The sequence below is a fragment of the Ambystoma mexicanum genome, chromosome 4p (genome assembly GCF_040938575.1).
Source record: "Ambystoma mexicanum isolate Mex_15411 chromosome 4p, UKY_AmexF1_1, whole genome shotgun sequence".
Classification (NCBI taxonomy): domain Eukaryota; kingdom Metazoa; phylum Chordata; class Amphibia; order Caudata; family Ambystomatidae; genus Ambystoma; species Ambystoma mexicanum.
Genome location: NC_090927.1, coordinates 996,417,444 through 996,434,191, shown reverse-complemented (window position 1 = coordinate 996,434,191; position 16,748 = coordinate 996,417,444). Strand labels below are relative to the sequence as shown.

General features: G+C 43.0%; 1 protein-coding gene across 3 annotated transcripts in view; it reads right to left on the bottom strand.

Annotated features, from left to right (window-relative positions):
* Positions 1–16,748, bottom strand: part of ATG5 (autophagy related 5) — a 1,002,579-nt gene that overhangs the window by 612,995 nt on the left and 372,836 nt on the right. The window contains exon 6 of one of the 3 annotated variants that reach the window (XM_069606581.1): positions 5,494–6,062. The exons of the other annotated variants lie outside the window; for them this stretch is intronic. Coding sequence (XP_069462682.1) covers positions 5,854–6,062 — 209 coding nt within the window. The 3' untranslated portion in view covers positions 5,494–5,853. Of the gene's footprint in view, positions 1–5,493; positions 6,063–16,748 lie in introns of those variants that run through there. 3 annotated transcript variants of the gene reach the window in all.

Here is a 16,748-nt window from a genome sequence, read left to right as displayed (position 1 = left end):
TTGGAATTCCTGCATCAGCCACTATAAAAGTGAAATGTAGTTCAGTTTGTGTCGAAAGGACACGCTGCCTTGGGCGCGATTTCTACTCATTTTCCAACTTTAAGCTTGTGTCTAAGTTAGAAGGTTTGCTTATTGTTGTCAGTATTAATACTACCATTTTAACATTCCAACTAAATAGGATGCAACCGTAATGATAACCAGAGGTCAAAAGCCAAATATCCCTCTAACTGGTATTTCTCAAAAAAAAGAGACGGTATGCCAAATGCGAGGTAAACCAGCTTTATTGCAATATAGACTGGGAGAAAAAAAGCAAGATTAAAAGCCAAGCTCTCACTCAAGAAGGTCTCCACACATTAAGAGGAAACAGCAGGTTTTATAGGCAATATGAAGTCGAAGTTGTGAAAACCTATTGCTTCTGGTCTTTGGCTCCCTCTACTAAGCTACAAACATAATTATATATGTCCACAACTAGTGACTGGACAATCCTTACCAAGATCCCACCCATAACCCATCCCATAAAAAATGTGCTACTCATCATATTTGAATGTTATTGGTAGGCCCTGAATTACTTCTGCGGGGGGTAAAAAAAAAAAGACATGTGCTCATAGGTTAACAAGCGTTCACACTCTCCATGAACTGTCTGCATGATGACATCTTTTACGTAGATGGAAGGAGCGACAGGACAAGCGTATCGCCATGTTTTTAATTAAATAAAACACCCATGTTATCTTCTGCCATGACGGCGCCGAGTCTCAAGGACCTGCTCTCGCAACAGTGACCGCACCATCCTGTTCTTGACACATTTATGAATAACTATTTTGCGAGTCATGCTACTTCCACCCTGTTAAGATTCAATGCAGCAATTCGTTGTCTTTTTAGTCGCATCCCGTTCCTCTGTCACGCCTAGCCGATCGCAGAGGCATTCATCTGCCAACTACTTATAAACTTCCTGTGATGTTCAGTATGTCCCATAGACTTGAAATGGTCTGCCGTGTTATCGTAACCTAATTTACCTCCACAGCTGGATGCACACAATGTTATGTTGTTCCACCATGTAACCCTCCCCTACGAAGCCTTGGGTTTTCACATTCCTTGGTAGAAGCTTTGTGCAGCTACTACAGTATTTCCTTGAATTAAATGTATTTGTTCAAGCATGCTTATCTAGGGATTTTCCTTAAAGCTGCAGAGCTCAATGTTCTGCTGTGCTTGTGCAATTTTAAAATGGCAGCTTTTTGTCACGTTATTTTCCTCTGTAGGACACGTTTGCTCTGCATTTTATTTTGCCATCTACTGAGTCCTGGTGCATGCCTGGCACATGATACCTCTCACTATGGGTAGCTGCAATCTGAACCTACCTACAGTCATTCTGCCCTACCTGTGTAGTGAGCTCCTATCTTGGGTACACGCCTCCCTGTCAACTAGTCTAATATATTTTAAAACGCACTAATTGTGCAAGATAATACTTTATCTGTCCTCTACTTGTGTGGCGAAACTAACTATTCTCCTGCATTTCCAGGAGAATTTAAAGTGCAGCTTCAAATGTGTCCTTTCTGATTTTATAATTCTGTTTCTTCTGAGGAAGGCAGGGGGGCACATGCTCTCTAGTAACAATTGCCCCACTACATTCCCCCTTCTGGTCGAGTCATCGCCCATGCCTTCATTTTGTCTCATATTATAGCCATCCTTGGGCAGCCACACTCTGATGACGCCCCTCAAGTAACCTCCTTGTGCTACGTATGTGTCATGATGCCTACTCCCGGGGACCCAGACCAGGTCCAGCAACCCCGGAAGCAGGCATCAAGTTATTCCAAGCAAGCCCAACAACCCCTGCTAGGGGCTATTTGGGTGCAGTCCTGGCGTCTATGGCGGCAGGCTAATATGGAGAGTCAGTCCTGGCGCCACAGGCACCAGGCTCATAGAGTAGAACTTACCTGATGCAGACCATGCTGCAAACTTACCTGATGCAGACCATGCTGCAAGAGCTCCAAGCCAAAAGAGGCTTGTAAGGGACTACTTTACCTAGGGACTATTTTTTTACTCGGGTGGGGCTGGGGAGGAATACTTACCTGGGACTACTTTGGAGGCTATTTAAACCACGCCCGAAGAGCAGCACACGCTTTGCGTTATTCTGCATCCAGCAGCGTAACGCTCACCGTGCCTGCAAGTCTGCATCCAGTCATCTGCCATGCCCGCCTCGAGTCTGGAGCTCCTAGAAAAAGGGAGAAAGAAGGAGAAATGGTTAGAACAAGAGCAATACCTTTGATCCTTACCTGAATTCCCGATCCATCGCGCCTTCAAGCTGGAAGAAAGAAGTTATTTTATGCGCTTCGCCTCGCCTGCTGCAGCGCCGCGCTGAACTCACCGGCCTTCGCAGCATCTTCACATTCCACTGCATCCTTCTGCACGTTCCTGCCGCACTCCGGCACCTAAGGGGAAGACAAGAACAGCAAGGTGAGCCAAGAGAATACACAGAGGCAATATTAGTTATCCCCCATAGACTTACCTGATTTTACCACCGGGGGTACTATTCCTCTTCACGGGTCGGCACAGCTTCCACTGCATCCTCGCCGAACCCCGGCCCCTAAGGGGAAACAAAAGGACAGCGAGTTGAAACAAAGGGACAAACAAGGGGAAATCTCACCACAATAGACTTACCTGATTTTACCGCCGGAGGCATTATTCCCCCGAGACTTCATATTTTCTCTCAGCGCCTGAATAAGGGAGAAAGCAACAGGTTACATATTGACATTATTTAATCGAACTGTGTTGGATAATACAAATCCTTACCTGAATATCACCGGTTGCCACGAGGAACTCTTCGCTAGGGTCAAGCTGCAACCTGCAAGGAATCGGACAGTGTGAAAGTCAGACATTTGAACTCTTACGAACTACATACTTACGGCGTCTTGCCGGGAATCTCAGAGTCAATATTGTTCTGGAACTCATCAATTCCTTCGAGCCAGTGAAGCAACTGGTTATCTACGCGTCCCTGCGCTCAATGCAGGATGGAGACCTCATCTTTTCAAACCATCAGGTGAGACTATAAGAGGGGACATCAAAGGTGATCAGTGGGGAGAACAGCGGGAGTGGGGCAGGGTTAACGCTCAACTCCACGGGTGGTTAATTCCCTTTCTCCATTTGCAGAAGAATATTCCTACGGGCCAAGCAAACAAAGCTAGGTGGGTCAGTCCAGTCTGTCATCTCGGCACTACGCGTCACATTGGTGGAGACCGCAGCTGTCCAGTTCAGATCGACGCCCCTGTGGGAGCCAGGTGAGCGTAACAGTGTGCTGCTGGACTGCATGTCATAAGCCAGCACCCGCCATTGTCGTCACATTTCATCCAGTGCTCATTGTAGCTAAGGATATCTTTTTGGCATGTAAACAATGTTCCAGGTTGCCTAGTTGGCTTCACCAATGGGTACATGGGACAGTAAACTTCATTATTAGTTTGAGTGTACTGATGAATGGTGTCAGACATATTAACCATTACTGTCATTTGGAGTGCGTTCTTGCCAGTCTTTTTACATTGGATCATTGCTATCTCAAGATGCAAAAAGCCATCAGGACCAGTACCAAAATTGCCAACAGAAATTTGAATGCATCTGTCATCCATGTAGGCATCCAGAAGACTAGATAACTGAACCAGCTATCGTCCTCAATGTGATCATATTCCTCCTCCATTTTATCATGCAGCTCTTTCAGGTATTATATGGCCTCTGTCAAGGTCACATTCCCCTCATCATGTCAACTTGGCACCATCTTTGCGCACACTCCTCCCTCCATGGCTGTGAGGAGGTCCAGAACATACCTGTTCTGTAGGATCATCACTCTGACCGCTTATAACTCCTCCTTGATGGCATTAAAGCCTTTTATTGTGGCATTAATAGTTTGTAATCTTCCCTCCTAGTTATCTGGATCCAATGTGCATTTGCTGTTGCTTGCAAGACAGGCCTTAGAAAGGATGTGAAGAACGTTATTGTTTTACCAAACAACTTATAACTCTCTGGGATTTCATCGATTGGAGCACTGGCTTCTTTGGAAAAATAGTTTGTCCTTTTTGTGCGTTTTAGGCCTGGGGATCTTTTCTTCCTTTTGTGTGCCATTAAAGGAAAGGTCCCAATGTCAACCTCACTTTGTGGAATTACTAAAGCTGGTGCATTTAGCAGCACTACTGTAAATATGCCACCCCATTTGGGTTGAAGCTGCATATATGCTCTTGTACCGCAGGCCCAGTAATGGTCCATTAGTACATCTGTGCCAAAGTTCATACCTGGTAAATCCATGATGCGTTTGCACCCTTCATTGTCACCAAGCTTTACTGAACCATTATTTCTAAAGCATAATGTAGGTGCTTGCAGTTTGGTTATGGGTAGTGGTCCTGCTTCATCTTCCACCCATGTTAAACATTTTGCAGTTTCTTTCCATTCCTCACGGCACACTCTGCGTTTTTTATCACTTCTATTGGTGCAGTCCATATTGCCTCTGCTTTGCATGCCATTATTCAATCAACTCATCCTCTTGAGGAATATACTTTCCCTTTTATTTGCAATTGTGGTCTGTCAGCACAATGAGGTATCAAATTAAACTGGGCATCTGTACACCTCGATATTTGGTGATGCACTACTTCAACATCTACTCTTTTTGGACCCGATAGTATGTACTTGAGCACCTTACTTTTTTATTCTTATATTCTCCATCATGTGCTCCTCTTTTACATAGTTGTCTACGTATGGGAATTCTGATCCTGTGAGATACTTCATCATGGCCGATTGTCCTTGAAATTGTCTTCTAGTCTGGAATACTACGAGATGTACCAAGCAGTGGACTCTGTACTCAGGTGCTTCTTGAGGAATAAATACTTGAGAGGCTGCCGTGGCATAGGGGATAAGCGAGCAAATAAAGCAGCTTTCCCTTAATCTCTCTCCCCACCTTCTACATTGACCTATACCATGAGTTTCGTTCAATATTTATACCTTCTCATGTAATATTCATCATCTGCAATACTTCTCCTAGCCCTTACTGTCTCCACAACTGGGCTGAATACAATTTCCTGCTCTAACTGAAAATCTACTTGTTTTTTAACTTCTTCACTAACATTATGCAATAAGGGGGACACATGTATTTTATCATAATCAGTTAAATGCAGTGGGAGATAAAATAAGAAATAGAAACAACAAAAGAGAAATTAAAACAGAAGGACAGCAATAGTGATAATGTCTTTCGTGTGTAGATATGTCCTGCAGCATATTGATCAGGGTATTATGAAGATATCAGGAACATAAGGATATGAAAACATTTGTACAGTTTACTTCATACCGGGCAATAGTAGGTTATTATTTTTCAATGGCGAGTGAGGCGAGCTGTATATACCTTTTTCAAAACATTTTACAACCACATATAATGACAATAATAAAATATTTTATTGATGATTTTCACACCACTTCCACTATTATATGGTACATTGTAAAATATAAAAAATGTGATGATAAAAAACATAAAAATATAAAAATGTGGAAGATAGAAATAGTCCCAACCAAACTGTAAAGATAGAAAAGCAGGAAAAAATAGTCCATTGTAGATGTATGTTCTTGTGAAAAATAGTATTAAAAAACAGTACCAATACAATGCAAAGATAGGAAAGTAGAAACAATAGTCTGTTACAGGTGTATGTTCTTGTCAAAAATAGTCCTCAGCATCAACAGAAATACTATGCTTGTGATGCATTCAAAGTCTTCAGCATCAATTCCTTTCTTACTGTTCCAGTGATAGTTCAGGATCAGTGTTCCTCTGGTGGTGCAATGTGATTTAGATCTTCTTTATTCTCAAGTTCCTTATTCCTTTTATCTTCTTTCTCAGCATGCACTTGAGCTCTTGTCCTGGGTTTGGTTTCGTTCTCCTCTCCCCCTGGATCCTGATAGTTGGGCAGGGAGGGAGGCGGTACTCTTGTATCGTCGTATGTTGGCTATGTTGACCGACAGGAAACAGTTGACAACTGCAATGGTATTCAATTCAATTTCATCTTTTTCTGTGCCTTTAGTGATACCTCCCCGTCTTTCCTTTCCTGTAAAGAAATGAAAGAGGTATTTAGTCATGGACATCAAATAGTCATGCAACTCAATTACAAACACAGTCGCAGTGCTTTGGGCATCTGCGTGCGCTTGAGCGAGGTAATTGGCACATGCATCCTGCGACCGGTCACCAATTCATAAGGAGCCAGGTGATCGTCTGAGCCTTGCTGATTGCGCAGGGCAAAAGGAGCCAGTGGAAGGCAATACATCCAGTCCTTATGCAGTGTCACGCAATCTTGTTAACCCGTGATGCCAAGAGGAGTGTGCACTTTATAATGTTAAATAAATAAATAAATCTCCACGGCCTTCCCTGAGATCTTTTCACTATGTATACAGTGTTTCATAACTACCCTCATCTGCTTCTTTGGACATTGGATACTGTTTTACTCGAGGTAAACTTGCCGCTTTCTTTAATTTTATTTGTACTGCTCCATTTCCTTTTAACAACCCCACATCATATGGACTGGTCGTCCCTATTGTGCCTGGTCCTCTTGCCAAATAATCTTCCATAAATGACGGTACTTTTTTTAGCTAGCATTATTTGTTGTGGTACCTCTGCATACTCTGCTCTCAATTATCATGGTATATTTATCTCAAACAATACCTCATCATCAGAGTCACTGTAGTCAAACAAATCATTTGTCAACTGGGTCAGTCTGTGTGATGCGTCAAGTGCCATTACTGTGCGCCAACTCACCCCTTCCTCATCAGTACCGTGTAACATTACTCTATCCTCCCTCACTACAGCCATCTCTAGCTTAATTGTAACCATTTCCCATTCAGTTACATCTGTAGGTATCTGTGTTCTGAATAAAAAGTCTGTGGGTAGTCTCAATAACTGTCCCTCAATGCGGGGAAGCCACGCTAATATCACTTGTATAGAAAAATACTTCAGGATCCACTGGGACTCCCCTCTGTACTTTCTGGCCATGAAAGGCTTGTATGTATTCTTTTGCTGTCTGGAACTATATGCCTGTTGTATAGCATATTATGCTGTCCTCTGTGAATGATATTGACATATTGAGTTTGGCCAGAAGATCTCTTCCCAATATGTTAACAGGTGTCTTCCTGACAAACAGGAATGGGATAGCTACTGTCTGATCTCCTACTGTGACAGTATTGTGTTGTCCCGGTGGCAACTAAGAAGGAAAGAGTCTGGTTGCCTATAGATACCTCCAGCCTTTGTTCCTGTTCAGTGTCTGTGGTTACTGATAGGATAGGGCACATCAAGCTATTCTGCGGGCTATCCTATTGGGGATACATGTTCAGTCCTGTCCCTGTAAAAGTGTCCCACCTCCAACCGCTGTCACTCCTCCTATGCTTGGTGTCTGTCTCTGGCAGAATATTGGTATCGCACTGTGTCACTGCTTGTTGTGATTGCACTGCATTCTGTGGTTGCTGTGTCAATATCTGCTGTGGTGGTTGTGGCACTATCTGTGGCTGTATCTGTGGCTCTTGGAGTTGCTGCACCTACTGTGCTTGTGTCTGATCTGGTGAATATTGTTTGTAGTCATAGTACTCCTAGGTTTGATGTGGTGCACCATATGGTGCTGGATATGCCATTCCCCCTCTTGGCCAATACTGCATTGCACCTTGCTGCATTGCTCCTCTACCTCTACACACTACTTTCCCACATGTCCAACATACGCCTCCAGTGGCCCCAAGGTCCTCCAAAGCAGGGCTGTCCCCCACAAAACCCAAATCCTCTTCCTCCTCTGGGGTAAAAACTACTCTTCCCCTTTTCCTGCAAAATAACCACCCATGCCCTGCTGTGGCATGACGGCTCCCTGTCCCTTATTCCTGTCTCCTGTATTTAGCAATACCGCTCCTACCGCCATGTTGGAGAATTTCTTCTGTACCAATTTTGCCTCTTCCTTTTGCCTTCATTTTCTTTTGATCCTTCTCCTGCTTTAACCTACAGTGATGTATGATAGGTAATTGTATGGCCATGATCGCATTTCAATCTCCACAATCTTTTTTAACCGTCTCTGTACTTCTTCAGGTAGGCCCCGACATAGAATATGATACAACACTGGTATATTGTATCCCAATGGCCTTTAGTTTCCAAACGCCAACGTTCTTTAATGTCTTGCATATAGGCAGCGGGGTCCACAGAAGGCCCCATCTTCCTAGTCATTATAGCGCTCATGTCAGATTGATCTGGAAACAGCACCCTCGGTGCCTTCCATATATAAGCTCTACAATTATTAAATGGTGACCCGTCACATTTAGTGGTGTGGTATTATGTTCTGTCACTGCAAATTAGCCTGTTCGCTTCTACACGCCCTCTGCCTGGTCCCCCAATATGGATGCAAATAGGCTTTTCATGTCACCTATAGCTAATGCTATCCCAGCTATCTCTCGCTCTAGCTTGTAAATCCACCGGCCCGCCCCGGCTGTTAGTGATGGCAGCTTATCCATCAAGTTATTTTTGTCTGTCTGATTCCATGGAGTATAGTGAGGTTGTGGGAATTGTGTTACTGCTTTCTTGCACATAGGTGATGCTGCGCAAGTTCTCCTTTTCAATGTCTAAGCTACACAGTGTTGCTGGCGTTCTGGCAAGTTTCTAAAGAAATATGGTGATTTATGGTCTGCATTTATGGGCAGTACTATGTGAGGGTGGATACAGGCTTATGTTTGGCCCCAGTAAATCTGCTCTTTCTCCTACGCTTAGTCCTGTAGTATCCATTTGAGGGGTTTGCGCTGCCTCTTCTCCCACTCTTCACCATCAATGTCTACCCAATCTGTCTGCCCGTCACTTTCTCTGCTCTCTTCATACTCAAGTATGAGATCAAAACTCACTCCCTTAGCAGGCTCCCTTACATATGTTCCACACATTATCTCAGTCAATACATCTCTGCCCTTGTGTCTGGGGTTATTGTCCCACTCCCTTCTGCCCACATTTTGGTATCATATTTCTGCTCATCTTTTGGCTCCTCTCCTTCCTCATTTTTTTCAATGTCTTCCTTTTCTCTTGCCATTCTCCTGTTCTTCTCGTTTAGTTTCTTTGCATACTCATTCCTTTGTCCTACCTCCTGCTTCCTCCTTTGTCTTTCCTGTTCCTCTCTCTGTATCTTCTCTGCTGCTTCTCTCCGTCCCCCCTCCTTCTCCTTTTGTACATTTTGCTCTATTCCTTCCTGTGTCTCTCTCCTGACTTTGTCCCTGGCTGCGCCCTTCATTACTTCATACTCCACTACCTTCACATAATAATTTTCTGTGCCTTTTCCATTGAGTTTAAACAATATTTTTCCTCCTCCCCATTTCTCTGGTTACATCATAGTCTCCCCACTATCCCCATTACCTATGGGTACGCTTCTTGCCCAGTGACCATCTGTCTGCATGCTTCTCACTCTAAGGAGCTCTTACTTAACTGCTCTTAGCTGCTTTTCTAAGCTATGCTGCCCTCTATATTCTTCCTCATCCCTTAACTGTATCTCTGAGCTGTGCCATGCTCCATTCTACATTTGCACTAATGGTGAATTTGCTTGTACCAATTTCACCATTCTCCTACTATCATCACTTTCCTTATCAGGGCATTCATACCAGGGTATATTCCTGGAATGGTCGAGGCTGGTGTGCTCTCCTCATACGGAGGTGGTACTGTGAATTGTGTGTGGATGCCTGCCTCAGCTGGTGATGGCGGAGCTGTTGGCTGTGTGTAAGTGCTTTCCTCAGAGGGAGGAGACAGTGCTGTAGGCTGCTCGCGCTCCCCCTGACACACATTAGGCATCCATTCCTTCTTAGGCCCATCTGTTTCTTCCTCAAAGGCCTTCCAGAGTTCTAATACACCTCACCTGTTCTTGAGCTTCCTGCCCTTGTGTGTGGCGTGTAAGTATGTGCACATGTGTTGGGAGTACATTTTTACATTGAGTGCCCTCTTGTGGCCACGACAGGTACATCTTCCCAGCAGTCCCTTTCACCCACTCAGCATAATGATTTCGGCACTATATCTAGGTAATGCTTTGCATGGGTGAATTATTGGGGTATCTGACATGGTTTTAAGCAGCGCACAGCTTGGCACTTACACAGAACAAACAATGCAAAATAGTGGTCAGTTTACCAATAATTAGAACAGACAGTCTTCGCAATTCTCTCACACGTTTCCCTTACTCACACCTCCTGCCCACTTCAAATATACACCATCTATTAAATCATTTTCATTGTCTAGGGCCACGCCCCAACATCCAAGCCCTACCTCGGAGTCAGAGCAAAATCTGCTCACAATCTAAATGTTCATACTTACCCCATCAACCTTCATCAAACAATACTATCTGCTACTCTCACAACACACAAAGAAAAACCACGTCAACAGGACCTGTCTCACAACACACACAATAACACCAATCAACAATTTAATTAATTAATAAAACACAATACAAAACAATAAAATACAGCTGTCTTCCAATTTCTTTCTTTTGCCCCGAGGTATCCTTATCTCGTTGTATCTTTAACTCTACCCTCAAAAGAAGGTTGGGCCCTCAGGGGCCCTACTGCACAGTCCTCCAAGACCTTGTCTATGGCTATCCTTTATCACTTTTCACTGTTTCTTAAATACCATACAATAAATGTCCCACCCCCAATTGTTACCATGCACACAGCAAACTCACTTTTTCCATGGACCTTTGAGGGTTGTGGGCGCTGGTGTACCCTCAGTTTGCCAGCTCCTCCTGTCGCTTCCAGCGGGTGGTGGAACACCAGGCAGGGTTCCACTCTAAAGCCGGCCCCTGTTGTCCTTCTCGTTGAGATGTGCACAACCAAAAAATAAAATCTGCTCTCCAGACCAATCCGCTGTCCAAATAAAGAGGGTGGCAGGGTGGGCACCCCAAAGTCTACAAGCTCCAACCATCCTCTGCTACCAGATGATAACCTGAGGTCAAAAACCAAATAGCCCTCTAACAAGTATTTGTCACAAAAGAGACAACACAGAGTGATTGTGGCATGCCAAATGCAATGTAACCCAGCTTTATTGCAATATAGACTGGGGGAAAAGGCAAGATTAAAAGCCAAGCTCTCACTCAAGAATTTCTCAACATATTAACAGGAAACAGCTGGTTTTATAGGCAATAAGTCACAGTTATGAAAACCTATTGCTCCTGGTCATTGGCTCCCTCTACTAAGCTACACATATAATTATATATGTCCACAACTAGTGATTGGACAATCCGTTTTCTAAGATCCCACCCATAACCCATCCCTGATATTCATCAAACTTAAATATTATTGGTAGGCCCTAAATTTATTCTGCAGTGAAAAAAAAGACAGGTGCTCATCAGTTAATAGGCGGTCACACTCTCCATGAACTGGCTGCAAAATGACATGTTTTATGTAGATGGGAGGAGAGAGAGGACAAGCATATCACCTTGTTCTTAATTAAATAAAACAGCCCATGTTAACTTCTGCCATGACTTAGTCGAGTCTCAAGGACCTGTTCTTGCAACAGTGACCACGCCATCCTGTTCTGTGCACATTTATGAATAACTATTTTGTGAGTCATGCTACTTCGACCCTTTTAAGATTTCATTGCAGCAAATAGTTGTCTTTTTAGTCGCACTGCGTTCCTCTGTCACGCCTAGCCGATCACAGAGGCATTCATCTGCCAACTACTTATGAAATTCCTGAGATGTTCAATATGTCCCATAGACTTGAAATGGTCTGCCGTGTTATCGTAGCCTAATTTACCTTGACAGCTGGATGCAAACAATGGTATCTTGTTCCACCATATAGCCCTCCCCTGTGAGGCCTTGGGTTTTCACATTCCTTGGCAGAAGCTATGTCCAGCTACCACAGCATTTCCCTGAATTAAATGTATTTGTTCAAGCATGCTTAACTGGGGCTTTTCCTTAAAGCCGCAGAGCCCAATTTTCAGCTGTGTTGGTGCAATTTTAAAATGGCAGCTGCTCGTCACGTTATTTTCCTCTGTAAGACACATTTGCTCTGCATTTATTGTGCTATCTACCAAGTACTGGTGCATGCCTAGCACATGATTCATCTACCTATGGGTAGCCAAAACCTGATCCTACCTACAGTCGTGCCCTACTTGTGTAGTTAGCCCCTCTCTTGGGTACACACCTCCCTGTCACCTAGTATATTCTATTTAAAAACACACTAATTGTGAAAGCTAATGCCTTATCTGCCCCCTACTTGTGTAGCAAAACGAACTATTATGTGTGCCAGCTGCATTTCCAGGAGAATTTAAAGTGCAGTTTCAAATGTGTCCTTTCTGATTTTATAACTCTATTTCTTCTGAGGAAGGCAGGGGGGGCACATGCTCTCTAGTCAACAATTGCCCCACTACAGTAATGCCAACTCTTTCAATTTAGAAAGAGCTCACTATTTTAAGCCTAGAATGTGATTTCTCCACTATTTTTTCCTCCTTCCTAAAATGTCCTTTGCCCCCAATTCATGTCAAAGTAGAAAATAAAATGAACACTCGTTCTGTTGCAAGGAATTTGTGCAGTAAAAAGACAGCCCCTGATCGACAGACTGAGAGGCCATCCTAGGCCCCATTGTGAGAGTGAAGCTGGCTTAGTGTGGAGTTCCATTTGAAACAAAAGCCAGTACAAAACAGTAATTTCAACATGAGGCCTAGTGAATGAGCGAGAATGGGCCTGCCTCCATTTTGTTACAATGTACAGGTACTCAGCGGAAGAAAGTGCAATTTAAAACTGGTATATTGTTAACTGCGTCCAATGGGTTCCAAAAGACATGGGGCACTTCAGATGCTGACTTTGTGTAAATGCCCAATTCGACAGATTCAAAACTGCAACAGTGCACATGGAAAGAAAAAATACAGTTGAAATACTGTGCATTTGGAAGCTAAAAAGGAGGAATGATGCCTTATATTTGAAAAGTAAAGTCGAATGAGAAATTGCATTTGTGAGGAATAAACAGACTTAATTTCAGCACATGAAATGGCAACATTTATAAGGAAAGGCCTATTTCGTATTTGCATACATGAACACTAGTTTCTTATAGAACTGTGGAATATTTTGTGAAGAATACCAAGAGTGAACTTGTTTATACAGTACATAAAGAAAGATCATATTGTGAACAACAGGCCCTGGTGCAATATTGAAAGTTACATGTACACAGTGGGTAAATGCAATATGCTCACTTTTCAGAATTGTGAACTGCAACTGGTTTTTCTCTGCGCTGAAACTGACCCCAAGACCTTTGGAGCTGAGCCCACCAAGGAAACAGGTCTGGTTGTCAATTTAAATGTTAAGATATACAAAGAAGTAGATTGAAATGATGGGATTTATAGATAACATGACCAATAGAAATGACCTTTAAGGTCAGGTTTCACATACAATGTGCATTAGCTCTGAACAAAGACCATTTGCAGCTCAGCAGAAGAGAGTAGAATAAATATTGGCCCGAGCAGGTGGCTGGTCACATGCTTCAGGAGAAATGGAAACCTGAAGGAGAAATGAAACTACCCCTCATAGCCTGCAGTGCCATTGATTAAACATTGAACACATTTTCCTAAATAAAAAGAGTGTTGTGTGTCCTATCGAGCCCACCCCGGGTTCATTTGAAAAGGGATACAAAGCCACTTGGGACCATGTAAACACGATTTTTGTGATGTATATAACTTAAGTTATGATCAAAAGGTATGGTTCTGGTATTTTCATAAATCTGAGGAATAGGAAATATTAATAGACTAATAGACTAATAGACGGTGAAATTAATGTTGGAAGTAGGTAGTGTCAGACTTGTAACTATTTTGACGCAGTAGCAAACAGCGGAAAAACTGGCTCCACCCAGCAGGGTGAGCTGAAATAAAATGAGTATTGTGCGACTCGCCATAAAATATAGAACTCAAAAATATATATATATTGATGTGGTTATCCGAACGATTAAGGTAGTTGCCACATTGTGAGATTTTTCAGAATACAAAATGTAAAACCCACATGTCACTTAGGGATGACAAATCTTTCTCCTCCCTCAGCCTCTCTAACCCACATCTCTCAACTCCTGGTCCTATCAGCAGGCAGTGGGAGTATTGGTGAGAGTAGAAGGGAAAGAGCTAGCCAATCCTTACTGTGGGGATAATGACAATGTTGGAGTGTCACCAGCCCTATAAGAGGGCAGGTTTGCATCAAAACAGGGTTTTTTCACTTTATTCTGAGAGATAGCCTGCTGACTGACTCTTGCGAGGAACAACTAGCAGGGAGGCCTCAATCCTTGCATTGGAACAGGGAAACCTAGAAGCTAGCTGGGACCCCATCAGAGGAGCAGAAGAAGTCTGGGTGCAGAAGAAAATCCTTAACTAAAAGCCCTTGACTAGATCTGGGCTGTCCTCAGAGGAGCCCTGCTGTTTTCCCTGACCTAAGCCTCCCATGTAAGTAGATCAATCCAAAAGCCATCAATTGTGTGGGGAGCTACCCGACTTATCCCTTTCCATTAGTGGGTGGGAGGCGGGTGAAACTGGATAGGCCCTTGGCACATTGTATTAAATCCAATTCAAATTATTTCCACTATAGAAAATCACCCTATCCATTTGAATTGCATTGTGTTGGGAAAATCCCGTCTTAATCCTTTCCATTAAATTGTGGGGAGGGGTGAGCTGTGCAGATCCTTACCGCATCAAAGTTAAATCAATTAATCCCCATATAGAAAAATCACAGGATGAGTGTTGTTAGAATTCGAAACTAACAAAGTTCATGCCCAGTGTGTTAAGAGTCGGTATAGACCATAAAGATTTGGGTGACTGTCCTTCTGAAACCCTCGACTCCTGTCCCAAAGGGGGGTGTCCATAATCCCAAAATAAGTAATCCTAAACGCTACCTTTCAAGTGAATGTAGAGGGTACAAAACTAAATTTCCCATTCCTCCCCATTCATTTTAAACCAGAATTACAAAGCATTGTATCTCATCTGTATGTGTGTTACAAAACGAAATTTCCTCTTTTCCCATTTTTCTCTGACCCAAATCACAAAGCCCTGCCTTTCATTTCATGTCTGTTGCAAAAACGATTTTTCCCACTGTATTCCTTCCCTAATACTGCATTTCTAGTAATAAGCCAAAACGATTTCTCCATTGTGCTCTCACTTCCTGTACCTTGCCTTTAAATCAAAGGGGTCATATTTAATTGAGGCCTGGAGGCTGGGGGGGGGTGCTGGGAGAAAAGTATTGTTTCAAATTAAGCCATCCCTGTGTATCTTGTATTATACTGTGAATGTTTTATATTGTTTCCTTTACAACAAAAACAGAATTAAATTCTGACTGCAAATCTCAAAATTCTGTGTATTTTATTAACAAACATCTTAGTAGAAATATATGCTAATCAATTGGTGGAGACGATTGGAATTTGTGATATTGTGCCGAGCCCCGGCGTTGGTGGTCGATTTGTGATTGTCTTATTATTCTTTGTCCAAACTTAAATAAATATTCAGACCATACAATGGCCTGGTTCCTAACTCATTGGTAGGGTGCGTGTAAGTGGGTGTGGGGTGGCGAGGCACGTAGAAGGCCTCACCAACTAGGAATCTGTAATAAGCACTTTATTGTGCGCCACCTTGCAAAGGGGGGGGGGGGGAGAAACTCCTGAGTTGAGTGTAACCGCCTAATAAACGGCGACATCTTCAAAACAGTCCACTTTAGCCCTTTCGCACTCTTCCACATGAGCGGCTAGCCAGACCAAAACCACTGTAGCCAATCAGATAGCTGTCTCTTCCCTTAGAATACTCCCGAAGTGTCTCCACCAATCCTACAGGAAGCAGATTGGTACACCGGAACTGGATACATCTGTCCTTCACTCAACACCACCACAGGTTTTGCATATGCCTCTCCCGCTATTCCATTAATGACCATACACTTTCTCTGATAGCACCACACGCAGCAATGCCAACAAAAGTGACAAGACAACTTACATTTTTATGTTTACAATTGTTGCCATGTATGAATTGGACTCTGGGAAGTCACTGGCCAGATTGGAGCGGAAGAGAACGTGGAAGCTAAATACAATAAATCACACTTTACATATCACCAAAACATGATGCCCATACATAGCTATTACCTATAAATAATCAAAATGCTTGTTATTACTGGCAACACTTACATGGCTTTTCTCGTGAAAATGTGAACGTGTACTTTATTATGGTGCACCGTCACTAATGATTTATGTTTGATTAAGCTTGATGGCTTAGCAATTTTTTGATAGATGGGGGAACTGCAAAATGTTGGACGATGACTGATACGTTCTCATTTGGGTTTATGGTATGTATGGCTAAAAATATCAGTAAAATGTCAACATTTAAAAAATGCAAATGGTAAGAGTTACTGTATGCTCCCCTTTTCCCTCTGTCACTTATCAGGAGGTAGGTAACCTAGGTATCCCATAAAAGTAATCTCTTTGCTTAGGGTACTGAAAAGGACATCATTCTGATTCCAGGTTTAGTTTTGGGTACTTGGAGAGGGGTAGTGTTATAATGTAGGCGTATGAGCTAGTGGAATGATGAGGGTGTCATCGTGTGGAATGTGAGGGTTCAGAGGTTCTACTATTGACGGTTGGGACTAGTCAGTGGAGTTAAGGTGCTTATGGGGTGTGGGGCTGTCCCAGTGTTTCTCCCTTCCGTTTGTCTTAGTGTTTCCCCTACAATCCGGTTATGTGAAGAAGGAACTGGACCTGGACATTAAAGAGTACAACTTACCTTGAGAGCTGTGGAGCCTTCTTTA